Raw genomic sequence first — 24,529 nt, 5'->3', positions numbered from 1 at the left:
TCGTGGGGCCCAGAACTCCCAACCCAACGCTGGGCACAGCAGGAGGATCCCCTCTCTGACAGTCTGGGCAGGCTGTGTTTGATGCCCCCCAGGATGGGCTTTGCCCTCGGGGCTGCCAGGGCACACACTGCTGCCTCACAATGCCCCTGCACCCCTAGATCCCTCTCTGCAGGGCTGCTCTCCAGCCACTCCTCTCCCAGTTTGTACCTGTGCCTGTCATTACTCGGTCCCAGGTACAGAATCCAGCATTTGTTATATTTCACCCCAGCAATCACAGCCCAACACTCCAATCTATCAAGGCTACCCCCCAGTTTGGTGTCATCAGCAAACTTGCTAATGGTGCTTTCAACTCCTTCATCCAAGTTGTTGATAAATATATTGAACCGATCTGGCCAGAGAACTGAGCCCTGAAGAAACAGAACTTTGGCCCAAGGTACTAAAAACATCAGCTCAGAGCTCCAGGTTAATTTTAAAGCAAGATTTTTCTTTTTTTCCTGAAGTTCAACAAAACCTCCTACCAAAAGGGACCTGGAAATAACACTTCTTTTGGGATGGAGACAAAGTCTGCAGGACAAAGGAAACTCCAAGATGTACTTTTTTCTCAGAAATCACATAGTGTTAATATATAAATATCTATATTTTCTTTTTAACCCCCCCCAGTTGCTTCACTGCCCAGAGAGAACCAATATATGAGGGCTATTAGCCACATTTTATATGGCATTTATACATCATTGGAAGGGTCTCATCCAGACAATCTGTGATGAACACAGTATAAAAATATAAATAAACCAGATTGCATTGGTTAGACCAGAAGGGTAAAGTCTAGTGATTAGAGTGATAAACATATTTGCAGATAACACAGAAAAGTGCATTTATCCCACTAGAGAGCAGTAAAATGACAGTTATTTTGGCTGGGTGCACCTTAGAGTTTCATTTTAGTTCATGTCTATAAAATATGTAGGTAAAAAGTGTGACCACGTGGTCCTTAAAATTAAAGTATTAGTTTCCCCACCAGGAAACGGGCCCTACTCTTCGGCACCCCCAGCATTGTGTGATCATGGAAAGTTGTTTAGAGCTCAGTTGTGCTTCTCAGCTCACCATTGCAGAAAAGGATACAAGCTTTAAACCCATGGGTTTTTTCCATCAACTTGTCAAACACCAGGATGGCATGTGTTGGACCATGATAAACCTGACCCCAAACTCACTGAAATCATGAGAGTTCTCTCTCCCTCTGCTCCTGTACCTACCCAGTTACAACACACTTTAGGATAAGTCAGATGTCTGAAAAATGTACTGAAAAGGAGGGAAGTAGGGAGGGAGGGAGGAAGAGAGGAAGGAAGAGAGGAAGAAAGGAAGAGAGGAAGAGAGGGAGGAAGGGAGGAAGGGAGGAAGGGAGGAAGGAAGGGAGGAAGGGAGAAAGGAAGGAAGGAAGGAAGGAAGAAACTCTGCCGCTGTTTGCCTTATTTTTAAGCACAACTCTGCTTCTTGCTGTTATTCTATAAACCCCATCTCTCAGTATTTGCAGCACTTCACAAGAGTCTGTATTCACCATGTCTGTCCTTTTTCGATAGAGCAACAGTTTAGGAGAGCTAATGTCAAAGAGAAGTAGTTTTAATTCTGGTCTTTCTTTCCCCCAGGCAGTCAGCTACCTTTCCAAAAGCTGTAAAAAGAAATCATCTTCTTCAAGGCCAGTGTCCTTTTGCCAAATTTGGCTGAGAGAGCCATCCCACCTAGAAGCACCACTAAGCCTCAGTGTCCCTGTGAGGGGGAGTCATCCACAGCATAAGCCAACCCTTGGAGTGCTGCCAGGGCCAGAATATGTGCTCCACAGCACATGGGCTGGTGTATGGAGCACAGGGCACAGCCACATCCCCTCAGCCTTGTCAACACCTGAGTGTAAGGCAAACAGAAGGGAGATGATGATGATGATGAGAGAGAGCTGCAGCCTCTATGAAGCAGAGAGAGGGATGGGAGAAGGATGCTGAAAAGCAGAAAAGCACCCTGCCATGCATCAGGCAGCTTGTGATGCATCCACCAAAGCACAAGGAGAGCCACCAGTGGCCATGGGGCATCTCAGCAGATTCTGCTTCTCACCGAGGTAGGACGCTGCCAGTCAGCAGAGCCGGCTCAGCACTGAGCTCCGCCGGAGCTGCAAGGCCCTGCCACTCACTGAGAACTGTTTTGCCTCAGTGAAAAGCACCAGCTCCTGGCTCCAGGCTCCTACTGAGATCCAAACTCAACAGAGCCAGCAAAGCAGCGGGAGCTGGCTGCAAACCTGGGTATAGACACAGTGGATCTGTTCTCAGCGAGCTGATATGGCACCCTCAGAGCAGTCCTGCTCTGCTTTAACCCCTGTGCAACCCCCCGTGAGCCTACGAGCTGCTAAGGAGACATTTGCTCTGATGAGGCAGATAATGTGAGCACTATGCAAAACCTATAAAAATTACTGACATTCATAGCATCATTAATCAGCAGCACTCATCCTCCAAGCTCCACCATCCCTCCGGGAAATGGAAAACTGCAGGTTTGATTCACTGCACATCAGCTCAGCTCTGCGCTGTTTTTGTCCCGGTCATGTCAGCACCAAACTGAAAGGAACAGCCACAGATCAGGCAGATTTGTCTGAACCACTTTGCTACTCTCACAGTTAAACCTTGGAAAACCCCTTTTTTGCCAGAACTTTTCCCTGTTGCTGCTCCTGGGAAAGATCTTTCCCTTTGGGAAAGATGCTAATTGGCTGTTTGTCATCTGGTCAGAAAGGGGAATGAGTCACAGTCTGCTGAAATTCATTCCTGCCCTTTCCTTAAAAAAAAGAATGCATTCAGGGCACACACCTGGGTAAGACACTCTATGAGTAAGGCTTCTTTTCAGTGCAGGTACCTGGCTCATGATTCCTATTCAGCAGAGACTAAAACTTTACAAAATCAGCCACTGGCAGCACTCCCAGGATATTTTCCATTCGCACATATTTCTAAAAATGTCAACACCAGCCTAACCATTCTCATCTGGGAAGCCTGACATCAGATGTACATTAGCCCAGGGAAAAAAAACATCCAAAACACAAGCCCCTTCTAAAAAGGAAAACAAATTCGAAGTATGTTACACTGGGTTCTGTCTCTGGGCTCTATGCAAACAAGAGGAGGAAATTTTACAGAGCGATTTTACACCCCTGACAATGCCATTGGAAAGTCAGACAAGGGTTTCACAGGGATGAGAAGTGGATAGTATGTGAGGTTCTTGTTCCTGTATGTTTGGGTTTGTTACCCAACAGCAAACAAAAAAAAGTCCCAGGCAGGACCTTAAGAGCCATGTGCAGTCCTGGAATTTAATCCAGACAGCTAAACAGCACTGCGTCTGACTGTGGGAGAGCTTCCCCAGGGAGAAAGCATTTTGGCTTGAGCATTTTGTTCCAGTCATCAGTCTCATATTATCTTCTCTTCCAAATTTAAACCCTTCACACACCTCCCCGGCATCACCTGCTTTGTCTGAGAGACTTGTGTAGACAGGACATGCCCTGATGCCATTTTGCAAGCTGAGTTCAGGCAACAAGCAATATTGTTTCCACACTGTCCTCACACCACATGCCATCAGCATTTTATCGCTGTTAGGAGAGATCTCCATTTAATTTGGTCTGTCAGGAATCAAGGAAAACAAAGGATGTGACTGCAGGCCTCGAGTCTATCTGAACAGGATTCCTGGAATGGACTAATCTGTAACTACAGAGTGAAAAGAGAGCAAGATGTTCTTCCGAAATATTTAAAATTTATATTTCACTGTCCATGAATGCTGCAAAAATGACTTTACAATTTCTCTCCCTCTGGGAAATTAATAGAAAATCCTCCCCCCCCTCACTTTTCATGGTGATTGAATTTTCCTCCCTCCAAGAAGGAGTAATGCTCTTGTATTACACTTTACTTCCTTGCAAATCTTACATGTTTTCTACACGTGCGTTTTAACTCTGTGTCCTCTCTCTAAGTATTAACTCACAGATATGATAAACAGAGTTTTTAACCTTACTCATTGTTGAAACAGACCTCAAAGACTGATACCCTGACATAAAAACTTTCACCAGACTTTCCAGAGGGGGCACCTCGGCATTCCAGACTCCACATTCTGGTGGCCTTTTCTACATGACACTCACACTAAACCATCTGCCCACTAATCTGCTGAAGGAAACCACTTCCACATCAGGAATTCCTCCGAAATTCTATTGTCCAGAACATTTGCCATCACTAAAGAGCCCTTCAGTACTCTGGGGTCTTGTCCTGCCACTCCTACTGAAGAAGGACAACCTACGTCAGAGGACTGAGACAACGGAGAAAACTGAGTCACCAGGAGAAGGACCATGTTCAGTGGAATATCATATGGGATGCTTCTGGGAAAAAAACCCCAACCCTAAAAAAGGGAAGCCCATTGATAGGTTCACCTGTCTTTAGTGGTTCCTTCAGAGGGACTTACTTCTCACCCACTTGCTGGTGTGGTTGACAGCATTAACATCTTAAACTATTGTAGTTAGAGATGTCAAGATCCATGGATTACAGTGTCAGAAAAGATTTTAAGTGGAAGTTTACTTCTAGACTTGCACTCCTTCTTCTCAGTCTGACTGAATTTAACTCATGATCCAGTCCCTGGGAACCACAGCAGAGCAGCTGCTGGGATCCAGAATCACTTTGAAGTCACAGAAGAATTCTAGTGGTGGTCCTGCCCATGCTGGGTGGTCCATGGTTTCTGTAGCCCTAAAACACACCTACACATGCCTGTAATATTTTGCTTCCAGTGTTACATCCAAAATCCCAGTATTTTGTAAGGGAAGCTTAGTGATGCTTTCATACCAGTCCTTGCATACCCATTTTTCTGAGGCTCCCTCAAAGCATTTGGAGAAGTCAAAGCCCTGTGGAATCTAATGATGCTCAAAAGTACATATTTATCTTTTCCTTTTGTTGTTTCCCTTTCAGCTTGTAATTAGTTTAGGACCAAATTATCGTTTTAGCACAAATGCAAAGGTAAGTAAACTTAGTCCACAATGAAAACACTCTGGACCAGCACAGAAGGGCCTTGTCCATGTCAGAGAGACCAGGCAAACATCTGCAGGAGATTGTTTAGGTGAGGCTGACCATGAACTTTACTGCATGCAGTGTGTGTCCAACGCTTCCTTCTTTTTTTTTTTTGTTTTTCTGGTTGGTTGGTTTTGGTGGTTTGGTTTTTTGTTTTTGTTTTTGTTTTTTTTCTTTATATTTTTTTTTTAATTTCCAGTTATTTTATGGTGCAGCCTGATGGATAAGCAAGACCAGGGAATGTGCTTGGCCACCAGGGCCTCAGTTGTGATTCCAAGCAGAATTAGAAGATGCAGTGAGTGAAACACAAGGTACACCCTACACTGGGGCTGTGCAAACAGGAAAATCAGTCAAAAACCACAGCAACAGTATCCCCCTCTCACTTGTGCTCCTCTATGTGCAGTTAGAAAAGTTGGGGTTTTGTGTGGTGACTTTTAGTAGAGTTGAATATAGATGAGCACAGGTGGAAGCAGAGTTAGATGAGAACGGATTTCAGCAGAAATAACTGCTCAGTGAATAGAGACTGGTTATTGTTTAAGGTAAGAATGTACCAACAGGGTGAACCTGTAGAGCTTTCAAGATACTCCCAAGAAATTGCCTGAGGGCAAGATGCTGCATCCAAGCAGGGCTATATTCGCACTTGCCACCTAAACAGTTTGAGGGAATGTTCCCAAGCAATTAATCACAGTCAACTACCCTGTTAAAGGCTCCTGGTCACGGTGGTAAGTCCATACTCAAGAACTGTCTCCCAAAATACTTCCGAGGCACAATGTGGGAATCAGCAGAGGCCAGGAACAGAGCCCACTAGGCTGTGTGCCGAACACCTTGTTTCAGAGGGAGCCTCCAACAGCATGAACACAGGCTGCTGCTGCCAGCTGGCCTCAGTGCCAGGGAATGGTCCTGGGCACATTTCATTTTCTAATATAGATGCAGTCAGGATGTCTATGAGAATTCATATCTCCTCCTTAGTGGAATATCCAGCTTCCTTATTAAGAACAGAACCTACCCCCTTTTTCCACTAGCAAGAGGCAGTGCAAATTCCATTTTGAAATGCACAGTGTTTCCAAACCTCCCAGAGAGATTTCTCTCTCATGCTCCAAAGCCCTAAACTTCTCAGCCTCTGCTCTGTTGTCAGTATCAGTTGTCAGCATCACTGGGATGGAGATCAAGTGGGCAACGGGAATCTGACAGAAATTTTGTCATTTGTTGAGACTTACTCCCCCAAGTCTGCAGGAAGATGCCAGTGTCTGCTTTGGATCCACACTTTAGCACACTCTCCTAAAGATGGGTACCCATATCCTTCCTTTCAAAGCACTGAGCAAGCTTTTGACACACGATCCTGAGAGATATTGTGCAGGTATTTTGCCCAGTGGCTGAAATCCAGAAACAACTCTGTGAGCCACCATTCCTCACTTAGGCAAATGCCCTGATATCTCAGCTATAGACTCCTGCTCTTGCCTTTGCTTCTTATTTGGCTTCGGGAAGATTGTCTCCTTCAAAGTACAGTGGCTAAGCTTTAGCTAGAGGGTATTCCTTCCCAGAATGATCTTTGTCACCTTGCAGACTGACTGTTTCTTTGCATCATTCTCTTGCATAATAAAACAACATGTATTTTCACATTAACCTTCCTTTAAATAAACCTCTTATGCAGCACTGCCTTGAAAATTATAGTGTTTTCTGAAATAAAAAACCTATAATAATTTGCTCTGCAAATTCGTGGTAAAGCCTTCCCTCAATTACACTCCTGTGGATTTTCAAATCAATTTTAAACAAGACAGAAAAAAATTATAAGGCTACACTGCTTACATAATTCAAATAATTTTTCACCTCCTCAGTCTACTTACAAACAGGCAGGAAGGAGAGGAACTGGAAGAAGAAGAAGAGGTTTTCCATGTGTTGAACTTGCCTGAGCAAATGAAGTATAGTAGCATATAACTAATCCCTACTAATTCTGAAGGGAACAAGGAAAATCCTGGTATATAGTTGTGAGATTTTTTTGGGAAAAAGGTGCTGGGACTTCACCATTGGAGTGCAACCACATAAAGGAAGGAATTTTACCACAAGATTGTAAATTACAGTCTCCATGGCACACCATAGTTGAAACACAGAAATCAGGTATATCTTCCTTTTCTGTCTCCAGCCTGTCAATCAAGTATTAAAACCTGTGCTGATTTATTTGGAAACATACCCCTGATGAAAGTGAATTACTAATACAGGAGAGAATTTTGCAGAATACTGTTGGTAAATTCTACATGCTATCCGGAAAATTATTAATTCTGCAATAATCATATAGATTATGTGTTCTGGGAAGCCCCCACTCTAATGGAAACGTTTTGTTGCCAGCTAGGAAGGTTATTAATTTTACTATTAGATCAGGTCATTTCTGGAGATCAGGTGAATTTCCTGAAAATTCAAAGCAACATTGTTCCATTGGAAAGGGTAACCTCATTTTCATGTCACACCAAGTCAAACTATGGAGAAATTCACTGAAAACAAATGATGTTGCAGTCCAAATAAGGACACTACATTACTACATTAAACAAGTAAGAAAGCATTGCAATATATAAACTAATTGTGCCTGAATGCTGTTCTTTGTCTTAAAACAAGTTGATATTTCTCTTTGCAGCTTCTAATTCCAATTAATTTTTTACTTATGTCATTATGAGCTTTACCATTTTCCTATTCCAATTAACATAAAGCTTTTCATTTCATATGACTTTATTGACACAAGGCCCACATCTTTCACAACGTTTCATCATACAAAAATGGGGTGTGTTCTGGCCAATGGACCCACAGGTAGCTACTGGAGAATTTCTGTGTTTATTCCTCCTATAAACTGACACAGTGATGTCAGAGAGCATGATACTCACTGAAGAATATCAGCACCCTGAGGTCCCAGATTTAGGCATGAGCAACAGAACTTTAACAAGCAGACAAGGAGGCCTGGGGAGCAGTTAATGCATACAACAAGAAAGTGAAAAGAAAAACCCCAAAACCAACCAACCACAAAGCAAACACTACAAAAGCTACAAATACACTAAATGACACATTCTTAAAAAAACATTTAGTGGTGCTGAAGGCATAAGCCTTGTCAGAATGATTTTGGAACAACAACTTTGGTTGTTCATAGACTCTATTATTATAAAGACCTTTTCTATTTAATTTTTTAGACATTTGTAGCTATATTAGTCTACAGAATGAGGCTGGAGGTCACACAATGACAGGCTAAAGCTGCACCAAAGGCAGGCAGATGCTCTTAAAACTCTGTCTCACAGTTTCCTTGCTGCCCCTCTGTCCTGAACAGGATCAACCTTGTTATTTTGAGATGTCTCCAACACACCGACTGCTTGACAATACACCGATCCTACCACCGGCCAAGTAGCAAGGCCAAAGTCTTGATTAGGTGCTTAAAGCCCTCCTTTCATTATTCCCCAAGTCTGGCAGCAGTCAGCCTGGAGGCTCTTGTCAAATTTCATAACTTGTCATGACATCTTGCTAACTGACTGGAACAGATGTCAGCAAGGGAGCTTGTCCCTCACCATGGCCCAGTGGCACCATCACGTGCCCATAAACGCTCTCCCCGTTTGACCTCAGCACGAGCTGCACTGATACTACGTCAGGAAGAAAAATTTCTTCACAGAAAGGATGGTTAAGCATGGGAAGGGGCTGCCCAGGGAGGTGGTGGAGTCCCCACCCCTGGAGGTGTCCAAGGAATGACTGGACGTGGCACTCAGTGCTCTGGGTTGGAGGACAAGGTGGGGATGGGCACAGGTTGGATTGGATGATCTTGGAGTGCTTTTCCAATTTAAATGATTCTGTGATATATTTCAGAAGAGTAAGACTTTTTGTGTGCACATGTATCTTCCACGAGACTGGAAGTGCACTGATATTTGCTTTGTTACCCAATGAGAAGTGAATGTCAGCTTATGGAGAAGACAAGCTGCTCCAGAGCAGTACTCAGTGTGGATCAAGAACCCCATCGCCACCACCTCCACCAGAACAGGGGTGTTTGCATCATGAGAGTCCAGGGAACAGCCAGCAGAAGTGCCATGTTCTCCTTACGGGGTCCAAATGAAAAAAGCACACAAAAGAGGGATTTGTTTGTGCCGTTCAGAGCAGCATTAGGTCCCCTCTATGTTCAGTGACCCCACCAGATGGGTCACAGTGCACAGCTGCTGGCACACAGCCTTTGCCTGCAGAGCCACTAAGAGCCAAGCGAGAGACCACAGGGTGAATCTCTCTCTTCCCTGACTTCTACATTTTATATGTCCCAGTCCAGCCAAGCCCATTCCTATTTGTACCTCTCTCCCCCTTCGAAATGCTCTGTCTTCCCTTCCACAGCCTTTTCTTCACCCTGTTTGTATACAGATCATTGTCCTATTGTTCATAAAGCACTCAGAGGTGAATGGTATTATATAACTGCTAGTTACTGCTTTATCATTTTTTTAGAATGATGGAAAAATGGAAGGGAAATGCAGACTCCCCTTGGGGCCAGGTTAAGCAAACTAAACTTACATTACTGGTGACCCAAATGAACATTCACCTCAGTATCCCCAACATGGAAGAATCCATTTTAGTACCTACTGTCCCACACAAAATGACAAGCCATTAATAACTATGGCATGTAAGTATGTGTGGGGTGAGAAATCTTCCATGTTGTAGCTCCTAGTCAAAAGACTTTACAAAAAAGTGTGGGTTTGTTGTTCAGTTGGGTTTGTTTGGCTTTTTTTTATCTGATTCCAATTATTTGCTATTCATTAAGCTTATCTTGACGCTTTTGATATGGCAAAGAGGTTTTATTCAGCTTGCTATTCATTCCAGGCCAGCTAAGATAAAATCGGTAACAGGCAGGACAGATTTCCTTCTTGTAATGGGCTTAGAACTGGTACATGCAGCCAAAACTCTCTTCCCATTTCATATTTCCCCAGTTCTCTCTTACTTGCATACTCTTCTCTGGCAGAAGTTTGCATCATTTAGTGTCTTCTGCACTTCTCTGTATCCCAAGCACGGACACCAGCTGCCTGCTGAGCCCAGTGAAGCTTCTTGATCCTGAAATCTATTACAGCAAAAGTAGGTTCTCGCTGCTGGAAAGTGGAATTACACCCTCACCCAGGCCAAAGCTGCAGTTCTTCATGCAGATAACCCTGGTGCTTGGTTTGCAACTGATCCTGACAGGATCCTGACAGGATCAGTGGATCATGTCAAGAGGACTGCTCTGATGAGTTAGTGGCTGCAGAAACACGCCCTCTTTGTAGTAATAATCTGGTGTTCTCAACACAGTGTCCTACAGAACCACTTCTTTTCCAACTCACAGACTGTACCACGAACTTACATATTTGCCCCAAAGTCCAAGGAGAAGGCCAAGGTTTCAGCACAGTATGTAGTTCATCTTCAAATAACCACAGAATACCCCAGGTTGGAAGGGACCCACAAAGGATCATCAAAGTCCCACTCCTGATCTCAAAACTCACAGTCTCAAAGATCAGTCCATCAAAAACACCTGCTGAGCACTATGCTACTTCAAGCATGTGCTTAAAGCTGAGCCCACGCTCAATGCCTTGCTGCATGTTTCTGGTCATGTCACTCAGTGTTTGGCAGCAGCCTCTCTCACTAGAAAGCAAATTCTCTACTGCCTTAAAAGCCAATAGAAATTATGCATTATTTGTAAAGAAGGTGTCAAAGCTGAGTTTGCCTGAACTGTGCTTGATAACTCTTTAGAAACACAAGCAAAAAAAAAAATTTTTTCAGCTACATTTTGAGAATAATTGGTTTTCTTTTTATTGGAAAGTTCTGTTGCATTATTATGGCAAAACACAGTATATTTAAACTGAAGGTTGAGGAATAATTTGACAAGTTTGTACAGATTTCATTGCAGCAGTCAGGGTATTTTGCTTTCACTAGGCTAGGTTTTTGTTGGGACAAACTCTACTCTCAGTTGTGGCAGGGCACATATTAGAGATTAGAAAAATATTCTTCCCTGTGAGGGTGGTGAGGCAGTGGAAGAGGTTGCCCAGAGAAACTGTGGATCCCTGGAAGTGTTCAAGGCCAGGTTGGATGGGGCTCTGAGCAACCTGGTCTAGTGGAAGCTGTCCCTGCCTTGGGGACAAGGTTGACTGGGGGGTTGGAACAAGATGATCTTTAAGGTCCCTTCCAACCCAAGCCATTCTATGATTCCATATGCTAGAATCTGAAGATGAATTTAGCAGCTTGGCTCTCATGGGAAGTTAAAGACCCTCAGCACCTTGCAAGACAGTCCTACGGTATCTCTGCAAACATGAAGTAGGGTTTAACAGGCAGCCCTGATAATGTCACAGTTCACTGCCGTGGAAGGGTGAGGATTTCACTCCCCCTTGCTTCCCACTTCCCTGCACCACTGACCTCTCCCATCCCTTCCTCTCGCTGGCTCTGGCACTCACTTGCTTACCAGCTCACTAATTTGACAGAAAAAGATCTACTTTGTTGTTGCTACATTGGATTTTCTGTCAGGTGAGTGAGCTCAAGCAGCTCCTGGAAGAGAAGGTAGCGCTTGCACTTCCACCAAGGACAGAACCAGTTCAGCGTAAGCAACAAAAGGGCACACAGTGGGAAGGGGAAAACTGAAAAGGAGGGAGGAAGACAAAGTCTTCCCTTTAGATCACCAATGGGCTTTAAGATCAGCTCATCCCACCCCCCATCGCCCTGATCTCTTTTTAACCTACATCAGCTTAGTGTTACTCCACTAAATGCAATAACTACAGTGATGTAATTCAGATCACTAATATCCATATGCAGGGTTCTACTGTTAAACAAGGGACTGTATGAACACATTGTCCCTGCTCGGAGGAGCTGACAGTCCAATTCAACACAACATGCAATTGGAAGACCAAACTCTGGATGGCAAAAATGATCAGGAAGCTGGGGGGAGTAGTTACAGAAAGACAAACCCAACATTTTATCCTAAAAGACTCACTGAATTGCTTGGTACTTCTTCAGGTGAGTCAGATGGATTTGATCAGTGAAAGCAAATCAAACTACTCACCTGAGCAAAAAGCTTTAAGTTCTTCAGTGATCTAGATCTCAGCATGTGCAACAGGGAATTATAGCACTTCTTTGTTTCATCTTAGATTCAGCCTTCCCAAAGAGCTGATTCTGCGCTTCCCTTTGATGCAAAAACTCCCATCAAAGCAAACAGGATCTGCCTGAGACTGGAGTGCAGCTGCATGGGACACTTTGCCTGTCAGTCTTGTTGCAGCTTCTCAGCGTATTATGGCATCACTTCCCACCTAAATAAACAGATAAACAAGAAACCTACACCTAAAATTAATGTGAAAGATGCTGTTCTCTATTATCAGATTCAACATCCTTCCTCTCACCCCAGGGGTTTGGGCTGAGCTCTGTATTCATGAAAACTACGATTTGCTTGGCACTTATTTTACTGAATAGGAAGGAAAAAAACATGATGCATTTGGGCATTATCTTTAGAGGCTACAGTAAAGGGCAGGGAAGCAGCATTTGTGTCTGGCTACAGACAATGTCAGAGTGCTGCTCTGCAAAGCTGATTTAAATTTATGGCAGTACATACATCTGAGGTACTTGCATAAATTATAATCCCAACTGAGATTTACTTAGTTATATTAGAAAATTTGTCAGAAACAAACCTGGAGTGTTGACAACCAAGCCTTCTTTTTCTGCTAGTCTTGCTGTGCCACTGTGTGTGGGAAAGGCATGGAACATCCTTCAGCAATAAAACAGGAGTTTGAGGGGGAAACAGAGATGTCCTTTGCAAGAAAAAAGGTAACACAGCTCTTTGAGTTAAAGGAGCAACTTCGTGTCAGTCTTCACTAGCAAACTGTACCACACTGAGGAAGACAATGAATGTGTCACTTGTCCTTCAACATCATCTTAACTGTAAAATCCACAGCACTGAGAAGGTTTTGTTTGGAAATAAAAAGCAAACAAGGATGTGTTCTGATGAAAGATGATGCTCTCCATCCCAGCCTGAGATATAAGCCACGCAATGGTTATTGAAGTATCACGGCATGCCACGTTAGACTCCTCAAGTGCCATCCATTCCCAGTCTGTTATTACTAAAACCAGTGAACTGTGTACACAAGTGGTGTGTGCATACATAAAGGTGACTGATACACGTGCCAAAGTAACCTGGAGCATACAACGAAAACAGTTTTGCAGATATTGCACTGATATTCTACTTTCTTGTTATGTCTGTCCACTCCCTCATGCTTTTGATCTGTTGTGCACTTGGACCGAAACCAGTAACAGCAGACAGAAAAGATACTTTCAGTCTCAAAAATATAACAAAGGTATAAAACTCTAAAACTACCAAAAAAAAAAAAAAAAGCTGCACATACTTTCACGGTGGGGACAGTAAGCACATGACTGAATTATTTAGAAATTCTGAAACAGGAAGGTAATAAAATTATTTATAAAGAAGTATATCTACAATATTTAATAATTTAAGGCTCACAAGAAACTAACATATCAAGACAACAGAAGTTTTCTGCTATAGGGTTCAAAGCACCAAATTCACTTCACATACAGGATAACCAGATCTGTATTGATCACAAGTGGAAAACTCTGAAAGTGCTGATCTGCTAATGTTCCTAGTGCTTTAATGATGTCATATTTCACAGGAATAAGAAATCCCCTCTCAACCATAAATACACTCATACAAATATAAAATATATTGGAATTATTTCAATTTGAAACTACAGTACAAAAGCCCTCAACCTCCCTCCCCCCCCAGTCCATTCATTCTCCACACACACATCCCCCCGAACTCTTTAATACTAAACTTGGAGCAACTGAATTGGTTACAAATTCCCCATTTAAAACCAACCACCATTTGCTACAGTAAGTTTCTACAAATTAGATTTTTTACTGTCATAATTTACCAGCTCCTGCATCATGGAGCGTAGCTTATTCTTAGTCTACTTTAAAAATAGGTGACCCTTTGTGTCATGGAAAAAGAACATAAAAACATGTATTCCTGGAGGACTGCTCAGGACAGTGATCAGTTTAGAAAATACAGCCTGACTTAAAAAACTAACTGGTGCTAAAAGAATAATTATAGTAGCAAGTTTCTGACACCAGTAAATCTTTCTACATCTCTGAACTCTAACTCTCTCCTCTCCTTACAGGTCTGTTTCCCTATTGGTGTCCAGACAGAGAGCATAGAGGGATTTTCTGAGATCTACATTGCTTTTTGCCTTGATAGTGGCTTTTTCTATGGAGCTGGTGCCATTGTTGAACTCCTCACTGTTTTCCAAGTGCACAACAGATTTGTTCAGAGAGTTTGTACTGGGTCTTCTCTTCGCATCTGCCCCCGCTGTGCTGCCCTGAGCGCTACTGTGCTCGTCTTTGAGGACAGATTGCTCTTCGTGATCAGTCTCTCGGTGGTAGAAGTAGTTGAAGTTGGACACAATGACAGGGACAGGGAGGGCGATGGTGAGCACACCTGCAATGGCACACAAGGAGCCCACAATCTTGCCCCCCACAGTGACAGGTCTCATGTCCCCATAGCCCACAGTAGTCATGGTTACCACTGCCCACCAGAAAGCATCAGGGATGCTGGAGAAATGAGACTCAGGGTCATCGGCCTCAGCAAAGTAGACGGCGCTGGAGAAGAGGATCACCCCGATGAAGAGGAAGAAGATGAGGAGGCCCAGCTCCCTCATGCTGGCTTTCAAAGTCTGTCCCAAGATCTGAAGCCCCTTGGAGTGCCTGGAGAGCTTGAAGATCCTGAAGACTCTGACCAGACGGATGACCCTGAGGATGGCCAGGGACATGGCTTGCTGCTGGCCCCCTCCCCCATTGCTGCTGCCAGCCCCGGGCTGCTGCTGCTCGTGGGCCAGCTCGGTGCCCAGGGTGATGAAGTAGGGGATGATGGCCACGATGTCGATGATGTTCATGATGTTGCGGGAGAACTCGGGCTTGCTGGGGCAGGCGAAGAAGCGCACGAGGAGCTCAAAGGTGAACCAGATCACGCAAGTGGTCTCGATGATGAAGAAGGGGTCAGCCAGGCTGCTGGGGGGCTGCATGGGTGGGGAGTCCCCAGTGGTGCCATTCAAACCTCCACCTTGTGGAGGCAGGGGCACAGGCAACTCCCTCTCGTCCCTGAACTCGGGCAGGGTCTCCAGGCAGAAGGTGATGATGGAGATGAGGATGACCAGCACGGAGACGATGGCGATGGCCCGGGCTGAGCTGGAGCTTTCGGGGTACTCAAAGATGAGCCAGACCTGGCGCTGGAACTCATTGCGGGGCAGGGGCTTCTCCTCCTCTTTGATGAAGCCCTCGTCCTCCCGGAAGCGCTCCATGGCCTCCTCACCCAGCTGGTAGAAGCGGATCTCGTCGGCGAAGACATCGATGGAGACATTGACGGGCCGTCGGAGCTTTCCCCCGGACTGGTAGAAGTATAGGATGCCGTCGAAGCTGGGCCGGTTGCGGTCGAAGAAGTACTCGTTGCGGAGCGGGTCGAAGTAGCGGATGCGCTTGTCCGGGTCCCCCAGCAGCGTGTCGGGGAACTGATTGAGGGTGCCCAGCTGGGTCTCGAAGCGCAGCCCGGAGATGTTGATCAGCACCCGCTGGTGGTGCATGGCGCCCGGGTTCACCGCCGCCGCCGCCTCCTCCTCCTCGTCCCCCGCCGCTGCCATGGCCATGCCCCGGCGGTGTCCCCCCTCCTCCGGGGGTCCCACGTCCGCGCCGGGGCGGGGGGCGCGGGGCGGCGGCCGGGGGGGCGCGGGGGGGGGCGCGTCCCTCCGCCGGCCGCTCCTGGGGGCCGCTCCCGCGGGGACCCGGCGGGGGCCGCTCCGGATCCTCGTCCCTCGGCGGGGGCCGCTCGGGCTCCTCGTCCCCCGGCGGCGGTGGCATCGGCGGCGGCGCGGGCGGCGGGGCTCCCTCCTTGCCGTCGCTCAGCTGCGGCGAGCCCGCGATGTGTAGCAAGTTGCCCCGCCAGCGTGCCCGGCCGCCGGCGGCCGCGGCATCCTCGCCACCCGCGATGGCCGTGGTGCCGCCGTTCTCCAGAGTCACCAGCGCGATCTCCATGGGCAGCAGCGGCAGCAGCAGCAGCGGCGGCGGCGGGAGGCAGGCGCGTCTGAGGCGGCGGGCATGCTGCGCTCGCCGGCCCCGCTGCCGCCGCCGCCGGGCACCTCCGGGCGGCCGCGCTGCCCTGCCCTGCCCTGCCCTGCCCTGCCTTGCCCTGCCCTGCCCGACCCGCCTCCCCTCACTGCGCGGCCGAGCGCGGCCGAGCGCGGCCCGGGGGAGCCGCCCGGGGACCCGGATATGAACGAGCGATCATTATATTATGGGCGCTTGACGTCAAAGAGGATCCCTCCTGCTCCGCGCCCCCGTGCAGGCAGCGCCAGCATCCCCCGGGGACAATTGGGATGCCGCGCATCCTATCCCACCGCGCCCCGCCCCGCCCCGCCAAAAGGGATCGGCGTCGAGTCGCGGATGAGCTCTGGGAGCGGGTTCCAGCCGTGGGATGCCCACACGTGCCCCGGGGATGCCCACAGGTTTCGCGGCGCGGGGAGCGCTCCGCGGATGCGGGAAGGCGGGCGCCGCGGGTACCTGTGCCCGGGGAGGGGGGGCTGAGCTCGCCCTCCGCCCCCCGGGGCTCCCTCACGCTCCCCCAGCCCTCGCCCCCGCCGCGCCTGGGGATTACGGAGCGGCCCCCCACGCGTGGATTTGCTCGCTGAAGGGATTGCGCGCAGCTGCAAACCCCCACTCACCTCTAATGAAAATCAGAACCGACAGCCCCGGGGATTCCTGGCGCCTCTTGGCGCGTATCTGCCCCCGCGCTTTTCCCAGTGGAATGAGAACAAAGGAAGGAATTGGGTATTTTTATTTAGATTTGCGGTTGCTCTCCCCCTCTCCTCCTCCCCCCGGTTTCTCGTGGAATTAGTGCAGCTCCAAAAGGTGCTTCCCACGCCAGCAGACAACATTTCTACCTTCATGTGAGCGTTTGCAAACGGGGCTATTCTTTCCCTCTGATGCATTCTTAAACCCATATCCAAGTCTGAAACATTTCAGTAGAAGCACATTTTATTAGAGAAAAGGAATCGAAGCAGCTTTGCACAATGACTTCAGTTACAGTTCAGTAATACAGTCCATGCTAAGATCTCACTTTCTGTATTCAAACCATGAAATCATTCATTCTATTCAAGGTCTACCGGTGAATATACTAAATATGTATATAAATACTGTAGGATGAGAACCTATCTGCATATACACCGCTCCACTCTTGTGGAGTTTCTGGGTTTCTAACAAAATCGAGTGTAAATACGAAATAAGGTGAAAAACCATTTTTGCTTTCCAGTTGGCATCACTGCGGAGACATTTTTCCTGAATCCTTATGGTAATATTCATAGCTCCATCAAGCAGCTTACAGAGATTCACTGTGCTTAGTGGTTTTCCCTTAATTTAAAACATTACCTCTGCATATTAAATATGCCCAAAGATATTAAAGGCAGTGCCAAAATAGAAAACCATAACTGCATTAAATAGTTTCTGTAAGTGGTGATTTGCCCATGTTCTGTAATTTACCTCTGAGAACTGAGTACAGAATCACTGACCTGTTTTGCCACCGTGCCAGTGAAGTAAAGGACCTCTTTACTCACACAAGTAATTCCTAGAAGCAAAATTACAGATAAGTTTCTAGAGCAACCTCTTTGAAAAGAACAGCCCTCTGATTTAAAGCTATTTAATGGAATAATGTATCAAATTTGCAAAATGTAGTATAACAGCCCTTGGGACTAGCAAAGTCCACAATAAATACAGACACACCATAAACACACCTGTGCACTCCAACAAGTAGTGGCTGATCTGTTGCCAAGGCATGTCAGGGATTATAACCAGAGAAGGGCTTCCACACTGGAAAATTAATCTGGTTTTCCAGCTCTGTCAGCTGCTTTAATGTAAGGCATTCTCCCTCCAAACATTATTATTATCAGGAATAATAATATTTCAAGAGGAAACATCCCCAGACATTTGTGATGATGGGCACGACAGAGAGCACAATAAAGTGCACAGAGGGCTAGTAAACTTACTGCCTCTCAAATGATTGTATCCATTCTGTCATTCCTTCATCAATAATAGGGAACGCCTGGGAGAGATTACTCTGAATTTAAATTCTCCCTTCAAACCAAGTTTCTAGCCTTTCTAAATACTGTGTTGTGGTGTTCACATCCTGAATTTGCAGGCAGATGGGATTATGCTAAAGTGCAGAGAAAGACTTGCCCAAATTCACCAGGATGAAAGCCTCACAGAAAACCCTATGAAGAAAATGTATGTTATTAATTGATATCTTAGGAAAATACAGCTTCTTGTATAACATTTGAGTAACTTGTGACTATTTTGCAGCTTTACCAGTTCTGAGAATCTAGTATGGTATCTGCAGATGTGGGTACAAAGGAAGTAGGGAGAAAAGGGTGAAGAAAAAGGGGGAGGATGATGTTAAAGGGGAGGAAACATCTGCTCCAAGCAGGGAGTTTTAAAGGGCAATTTTTGTTTAATAGACTTCATTTTTTGAGTTTGGTGTTAAAACCCCGAACTCTTTCTTGAAGAGCAGTCCTACCAGCAGAAAGCCAAGGTACTGGAGAGAAAAGATGACATGCAGAATAGGGAAACATATCAAGTGCTGAGATGTGCTGTTAATGTTTTAATTAGGCACTCCCCGATAAAGACTTTATTTGTCCCCATACTTGTTATTTAGCCAAAAGTACTTCTATCCTGAGCACCTGCACACATGAAATCAGTCCCTAACCCTCCAGCACACCCACACCAAAATTTAGCACTTTCTCCACCTCCCACTGCCACTCAGATCTCCTAATCCAGTTATAACACCTATTGTCCTGTCTCATGACTGGGATGTTGCTTTCCCCCCATCTTTTCCACACAATGGCATTAGTGACTTATCCCACAGCCTCATTTGCAGGTTTTCTCCTGAGGCTGGAAAAGTGGGACTCACCTGGCTAGGCAGCATCAAGGGGCGGCCTAAATCCAATTCTTTTAAGATTCCCTACTTTACCAACTAACACTTAGGAAAGGTTCATACAAGTTTTGCAGAAGAAATGCTGCCCAAGCCAGAGATTCTCTGTCACCTAAAGGCAGGCTGTACCCACAACACTATCTTACCAACACTTCCATAGGGAGAAAACAAGGATTACATCCTTACGCCCAGCAGAGCCATCATGTCAGGGACGTGAAAAATATGCACCTATGGCACAGGTTGCCCAGAGAAGCTGGGGCTGCCCCATCCCTGGAAGTGTCCAAGGCCAGGTTGGATGGGACTCTGAGCAACCTGGGATAGTGGAAGGTGTCCCTGCCCGTGGCAGGGAGTTGGAACAAGATGGTCTTTAAGGTCCCCTTCCAATCCAGGCCATTCTGTGATCCTGTGATTCTACCTACCCACACCCAAACACACCTACACGCACGCTACACACCCTCTGGTGCACCTGACTAAGGACACCTTAGGGTCAACCAGTCTTTTCACAGGTACTCCCTCTTGGGCCATCCCTATGACTGACAATGAGTAGCAGCACCACAAAAATAAATACAAAATGCTGAGATGTGGAGAGATGCACACCAGCCTCAAGGCTTAATCTCCCCACAGCCCCCTTGCTTCTCTGTGGCAGTGGGGCTCTGTGTGTCTCCCCACAGGAGACAGGGACCCCACTAATGTGCCTCATGGGGTGACTCCTTTTTTTTTCTTCTCCATGTGTAGACTAAATAACAGTGCCATTGTGGCAGATGGTGAGGAAATCATGTGAAGCCGAGAAGACACCGAAGGGGTTAAAGGCAAATCCGTGCCCCCGCCACTTGGTTAATTCCTTGCAGCCTGATCCTGTGTTGAGATGATTCAGGCCAGAGAGAGAGACTGCCACAGTCCCCAGGAGAGACCCCAGGGAAAAGACTCATATTTCCTGTTCAGGAGGATTAAGTACAAGGCCATTGAAAAAATCACAGTAAACATCTGGATGTGAGCACTCCATCTATCAAGCCCTAATCCATGAAGTTATTCATTAATGAATTCAGCAAATTCACACTGTTCTATATATAGGCTTGTTGGCTAGTAGGTGTTTTACATCTATACCCACAGATTTTTATTTTTTGTACGAAGCAATCTGCTGTATTCTGCTTTTGTTTGATTAATTGTTTAGAGTAATTCTTTCGCCTTTTTAAAAAAAACACATACCACTATATTTTCTGATAATATATAAAAATCCAATAGTTAAAACCCAACCATGTTCCTGCCTGTGCTTTGCAATTTTAAGCCCAGGTTCCTCTGGAAACTTTCCATCACACGGGGATGGAAAAAACATTAAATAATAATTGATTTTCTTTTCTGTATTTTGTTTTGATTAAAATGAGAATCCCTCTCATTTATCTTCAGACAGAAAGTAAGCATTGAGTAAATGGTCTGGTTAATTCAAAAGTAATTTGATCACAACATCCATAATTTACATTGACTGGAACAGCAGGAAAGATGCTGAGCACTAGCAGATATCAAGCTTATTCATTTAAACAGACTATTTCCATTATGCTTTACATCTTGTTCATGTAAACTACTCTAAGAACTATAATGACCCACATTTTATAAAGGGGAGACTTACACACAACTCTCCCCTTAAATGTCATGTTAAGCTTGAGTAACACCCCAGCCTGCTCACTGCAAACCAGGCCGTGGAGCTGAGCATGTTGTTTTCCACACAGCTGTGCCAGCTTGTTTCCAGAGAATTCTGCAGTGGAATCAGCATTTGGCCCAGAGGTTTGTACAAATCCAGCTGCGACAGGATATTTTCAATTCATCCTCAAAGCTTTGGACTCTGCCAGACAGTGTGAGCTACCCAAACTTGCAATTTATAATTCCCAGCCCTTTTGACTTCCAGTGCTTTGCTGTGGTGTAATCTTAAACTCCAGGGACTTGATCTTAGAGGGGAAATCCCATTCTGTGCCTTCATTTTCTGCTAAATTCAGGAGCACATACCTGTACTCTCAAGTTTTTACTCTTGTTACAACAGAATGGCCCAGGTGGACAGTTCCAACTGTGACAACACAATTTAAAACAGAATGAAGACAAGTAAGTGAACTCTGAAGGAATAAAGTATCAAGACCTGCAGGGCCACTCAGATACACCAATCCAATTTTATCTTCCCTGCTAGTGCAAATCCTCTCACAAGTGAATTTTGCTTGCATCAATGCTTGTGTAAGGATTGTACTCCACACCAATGCCTATTCCTCTGTGGTGTTTCTGGGCAGACTTAATCCCTCCTTATCAGTCAACTGAAAATACTTCATTTTCATCCTATGCCATTGAAGTGACACTGACAAAAAACTCTTACCAATTCAAAAATGCAAGATCAGGCCCCTCATTCAGGCTGTGAGGAAGAGGGACAGGAACAGGTAGATGAAAGGTTGCATGTCTAGGACAAATATTGTCAGTGGTGTCTGATTTAGGTGACCAGTCATTTATTTCAAGTTGTCAGGCGACAAATTCACACTTTTGTATTTTGTTACCAGCTATGTGGCCAGTCACACTCCAGAATCCATGGCATGAAGCTCTGTCATACACAGATACAAATTCAGCTGCACAGGCTGCTTTAAAAAAAAACAAACTAGATGGCATGTTTACAAATTTATATATTTTTAGAAGCAGTGGATTTGCAAAAGCATGGAGTAATCTCATTCAAATTTCCTGCTCATTTCTAATCTTTAAGCAGTTGTGAATTATGAATGAATCAAGGAAAATCAAAATATGTGATGCTTACTCTGGTATAAAATTACTAGTCAAGCCTTTGAAATTAGTAACTGCAATCTGAAAAAGTTTATGTGAGGGGAAACTGAAGTTGGGACCTACTCATGATCCCCTCATGTACATGAGAAAGAGCATTAGATTGCTTTGTAAGCACAGATAATTCACTCAGCTGCAGGAAATTATGCTCTACCATGAAATGAGAGGGCTCAATGTACTGATGGTTTAAGCAAGAGAGGGTTGTGAGTATTTAAGTGGACAGGAGTAATGAAAGAGCTTTGCTTGCCCTGAGTCTTCAGTGCTGGAGAGGCCCCAGGGGAAATCCTCAAAATGAGTACAGTACGTGAGATCCACTGCAGGTCTTTTTTTCCTGCCTTTCCAACTTAAGTGAAAGGGAAGAATGAGGGACCCACCCAGAGGTTTGCTACTTAAAATTCTAACAAAAGTAGAATTCCAGTATGCAAAAGCAGGACCATTTATTTAGTAATTAGCATGGAAAAATATCTGACAGGGAGAAAACCAACTTGCACAGTTGTAAAAATAAGCCCTGCTCTGCTTTCCATACTCACCAGTAACAATCAGAAGAAAGACTACTCAAATTAAAGGAGTGATGTTTAAGATGTGTCATTGTGGTTCAGACTAGCTCTAGTCCTCTGGACATTCCCAGTGAAGTCAGACTTTTTTTACATTCAAGGTGGATTTGGCTTGGCAATGGCAATGCACCATGTTACCAATTCTAATCCTCTCCTTCAAGACCTTTGTGTTTCAACTGTGAAAATATCACTACTCCATAATACTAGTTTTAGTCAACAAAGCAGAGTGTAATAAATAAATGCCACTTCGTAGTTTAAAATCTGAATTTAGGCTCTTCAAAGCACTGCCACATCAAAACTTTAACAGTATTTAACTGTCTGAAGATGAATATAAGTACAAAATTCTAGCTGTAATGGATTTAGGAGTAAAACAGGAGCCAATAAATAATGTGTTAAGGTCAGTGGAGCTATGCAGCCTTGCACTAGGCAATGGATCGACTTTATACATTTGGTATTTATACAAATATTAGGTAGTGGAGGTGGTTGCTAATGGTGTTGTTAAACTCTTCATGTTTGATGAGAAGCAAAATTTTAAAATAATAATATTAAAAATAATAAAAAATTGGAGGAAAAATGTTATGAATAGGGAACCTCAGTCTATTCATTCTAGTAAAATTATGGCACCTATAAGGAGCAATACCAAGTAGTCTTCGTGCGTTAAAAGTTCTCTGTTGTTATGAGAGCAACCAAAGGCAAATAAGCATTCCAGAAAATGGTACATGGTGGTTCTTACTGCACTTCCTTAGGATGAAAGTGCTAAAAATGCCTTCTGTCACTTCAGGACAGTGAAGGGACTTGTCCAGCCAGACAACATAATGTCCAACTTCCTTCATGCTCATGCTTATATAAAGTTAAACCATTAGAGTCATTCATATAGCTGTATTTCACCACATTTCTAGCAGGAGCTTTGGGATGCAGTGTACAGGTGAGTGCATCCTTCAGTCCCAGTGAGTTCCTGGCTACTTGGACATTGCTTGGACAAGGCTGGAGGCACGTGGCCCTACCTGATCTAGAGCAGCAAGCTGAGATAATTTTATTAATGCAAAGAAACGCTCTACAGCCTAAGAAATGAGACAAGGGAGTTGTGGTTGGATGCCAGACCTTGGAAACTGATGGGAGGGAAAAAGAGCTTCCTGTGCTAATTTCACAAAGCCTGCTATGCTGGGGACTACTTGGCTTAGCTTTGCCTCAGCCTTATTAAACAAGCTCCTCATACCTTAATCCCTGGCTTTGTCCTTCCTTTCCTGTCCCTAACTTGAGGTATTTGAAGGCAGGACATGAGCCTCACACACACTCCCCAAAACACATTTTTCTTCCTGCAACCCCATTACAAGCAGCAGAGAATGTGCAAGTTCCTCAGCCTCTGCTCAGTGTCCTATTTGATTTTCTTTAAGTGAGCTTCTCCTGCTTCCCCCTAATGTAGGTCCGGTAGTAGAAGTGTAGGAAGAGAGCCATGAGGCTGAGGATGTAGAGGAAGACTGCAGTGTTGAAGCCATCTGGGAACGGGCATTCTGTGAAGAGGTTGTAGGAAGAATGAGCAGCAATGGCCACAAACTGGCACTGGAAGAGGGGGGAAAAAGAAGAAGCTGGATTAGGGAACCTACCTGAGATATAGCTCAACTGACCATTAGGGCCACCACAACAACTTCCACAACATCCTAGCAGTACCCTCAACCCAGAGCACCACCTGCTTGCCTCTCCTGACATCCCTGGAAAACTTGCCTTTCAAGCTCAGTGGTGTTTTCCCAACATGGAAGGGTGTCAACTGTCCATCAAACACTGAGGCTCGTCTACTGCTTCAGGGGTCAAGTTTGGAGTCCAACCTCTTCTGCAAGGAGCAGATCACTGCCCTTGTGCCACTCCTCTGCCATGGGCCAGTAGCTGAGAACTTGGAATATGGAAACTAGAGGTTTCCTCCCCATTGGTAATCAGATTATTATACTCAGGAAGATTTTGATTTGCATTTTAGCTTACAGAGAGGAATTACAGATACTATCTTTATTAATTTAAACATTAATCCTCTTTTTTTTTTTGGTATGTTACTAAGTGACCTGTCTCAATACTCTGAAGCAATGAGTTCTACCTACCAAAAGGATGTTAAATAAAAATTTATTTCCTGCGCTATAATTCGTGTA

At 45.1% G+C, this 24,529-nt stretch overlaps 2 protein-coding genes across 4 annotated transcripts in view; both read right to left on the bottom strand.

Annotated features, from left to right (window-relative positions):
• The window catches only part of LOC113957984 (potassium voltage-gated channel subfamily A member 5-like), a 28,739-nt gene extending 12,645 nt beyond the window's left edge, over positions 1-16,094 (bottom strand). The window contains 2 exon segments of the mRNA XM_027665936.1: positions 12,692-15,797; positions 15,799-16,094. Of these exon segments, the coding sequence (XP_027521737.1) occupies positions 14,186-15,797; positions 15,799-16,094 (1,908 nt within the window). The 3' untranslated portion in view covers positions 12,692-14,185.
• A 5,075-nt stretch (positions 16,095-21,169) lies between these two features.
• LOC113957985 (elongation of very long chain fatty acids protein 4-like) overlaps positions 21,170-24,529 on the bottom strand; it is a 69,894-nt gene continuing 66,534 nt past the window's right edge. For all 3 annotated transcript variants that reach the window (XM_027665937.1, XM_027665939.1, XM_027665938.1), the window contains one exon: positions 21,170-23,954. In XM_027665937.1, coding sequence (XP_027521738.1) covers positions 23,784-23,954 — 171 coding nt within the window. In that variant the 3' untranslated portion in view covers positions 21,170-23,783. The remainder of the gene's footprint in view (positions 23,955-24,529) is intronic.

This window comes from Corapipo altera, unplaced genomic scaffold, assembly GCF_003945725.1.
Source record: "Corapipo altera isolate COAL_440 unplaced genomic scaffold, ASM394572v1 249, whole genome shotgun sequence".
Classification (NCBI taxonomy): domain Eukaryota; kingdom Metazoa; phylum Chordata; class Aves; order Passeriformes; family Pipridae; genus Corapipo; species Corapipo altera.
Note: the sequence above shows the minus strand (reverse complement) of the source record. Positions and strands in the feature narration are given on the sequence as shown.